The sequence below is a fragment of the Saprolegnia parasitica genome, assembly GCF_000151545.1.
Source record: "Saprolegnia parasitica CBS 223.65 unplaced genomic scaffold supercont2.882, whole genome shotgun sequence".
Taxonomy (NCBI): Eukaryota; Oomycota; class Saprolegniomycetes; order Saprolegniales; family Saprolegniaceae; genus Saprolegnia; species Saprolegnia parasitica.
The window spans coordinates 1-511 of NW_012157276.1; the positions used below are offsets into that span (position 1 = coordinate 1).

The window sequence follows — 511 nt, forward strand, 5'->3', positions numbered from 1 at the left end:
AGAGGAGCGGGACCGCGCCAAAGAGCACGAACGAGCCAAACGTGATGAGGCCGCCAATGAACGGGTTCTCGTCGTCGTCGACGGGCATGAGCTTGAGCTCTTCGACCATCATGATGTCGACGAACGCCTCCTTGTACTTTGGAGAGCGTGTCGACGACAATCTTGGCGTCTTCAGACGAGATGCCCTTGGCTTCGTACAGCTCGATCATCTCGGCCTTCTCGCCTTCGGGGAAGTTCTCCATCTCCCAGAGCTCGCGCGACCGCTCGTGGTTGATGAGGTCCGTCTCGGCCTGCGTGCTGAGGTAGTCGCCCATGCCCATCGAGAGGCCGTCAGCGACAAGGTGCGCGAGACCGAGGATCAAAATCACAGCGTGCGGAAGGCCCGAGCCGGCGACCGACGTCACGGTCGCGAACGTCGTGATGATGCCATCGAGGCCGCCAAAGACCGCGCTCTTGATGTGGCCGCCGTTGTCGAGATGGGCCTCGCTGGCGTGGCCGACCTTGGCGAGGT

At 62.2% G+C, this 511-nt stretch overlaps 1 protein-coding gene across 1 annotated transcript; it reads right to left on the minus strand.

Moving 5' to 3' along the window:
• Positions 1-13: 13 nt before the first annotated feature.
• On the minus strand, positions 14-320 carry SPRG_17732 (hypothetical protein; the record flags this gene model as incomplete). The annotated part of the gene is made up of 2 exons (XM_012357380.1): positions 14-97; positions 138-320. Coding segments are annotated over 2 exons (267 nt in total), but the record flags the coding sequence as incomplete, so codon positions are not given.
• Between the last annotated feature and the right edge of the window lie 191 nt (positions 321-511).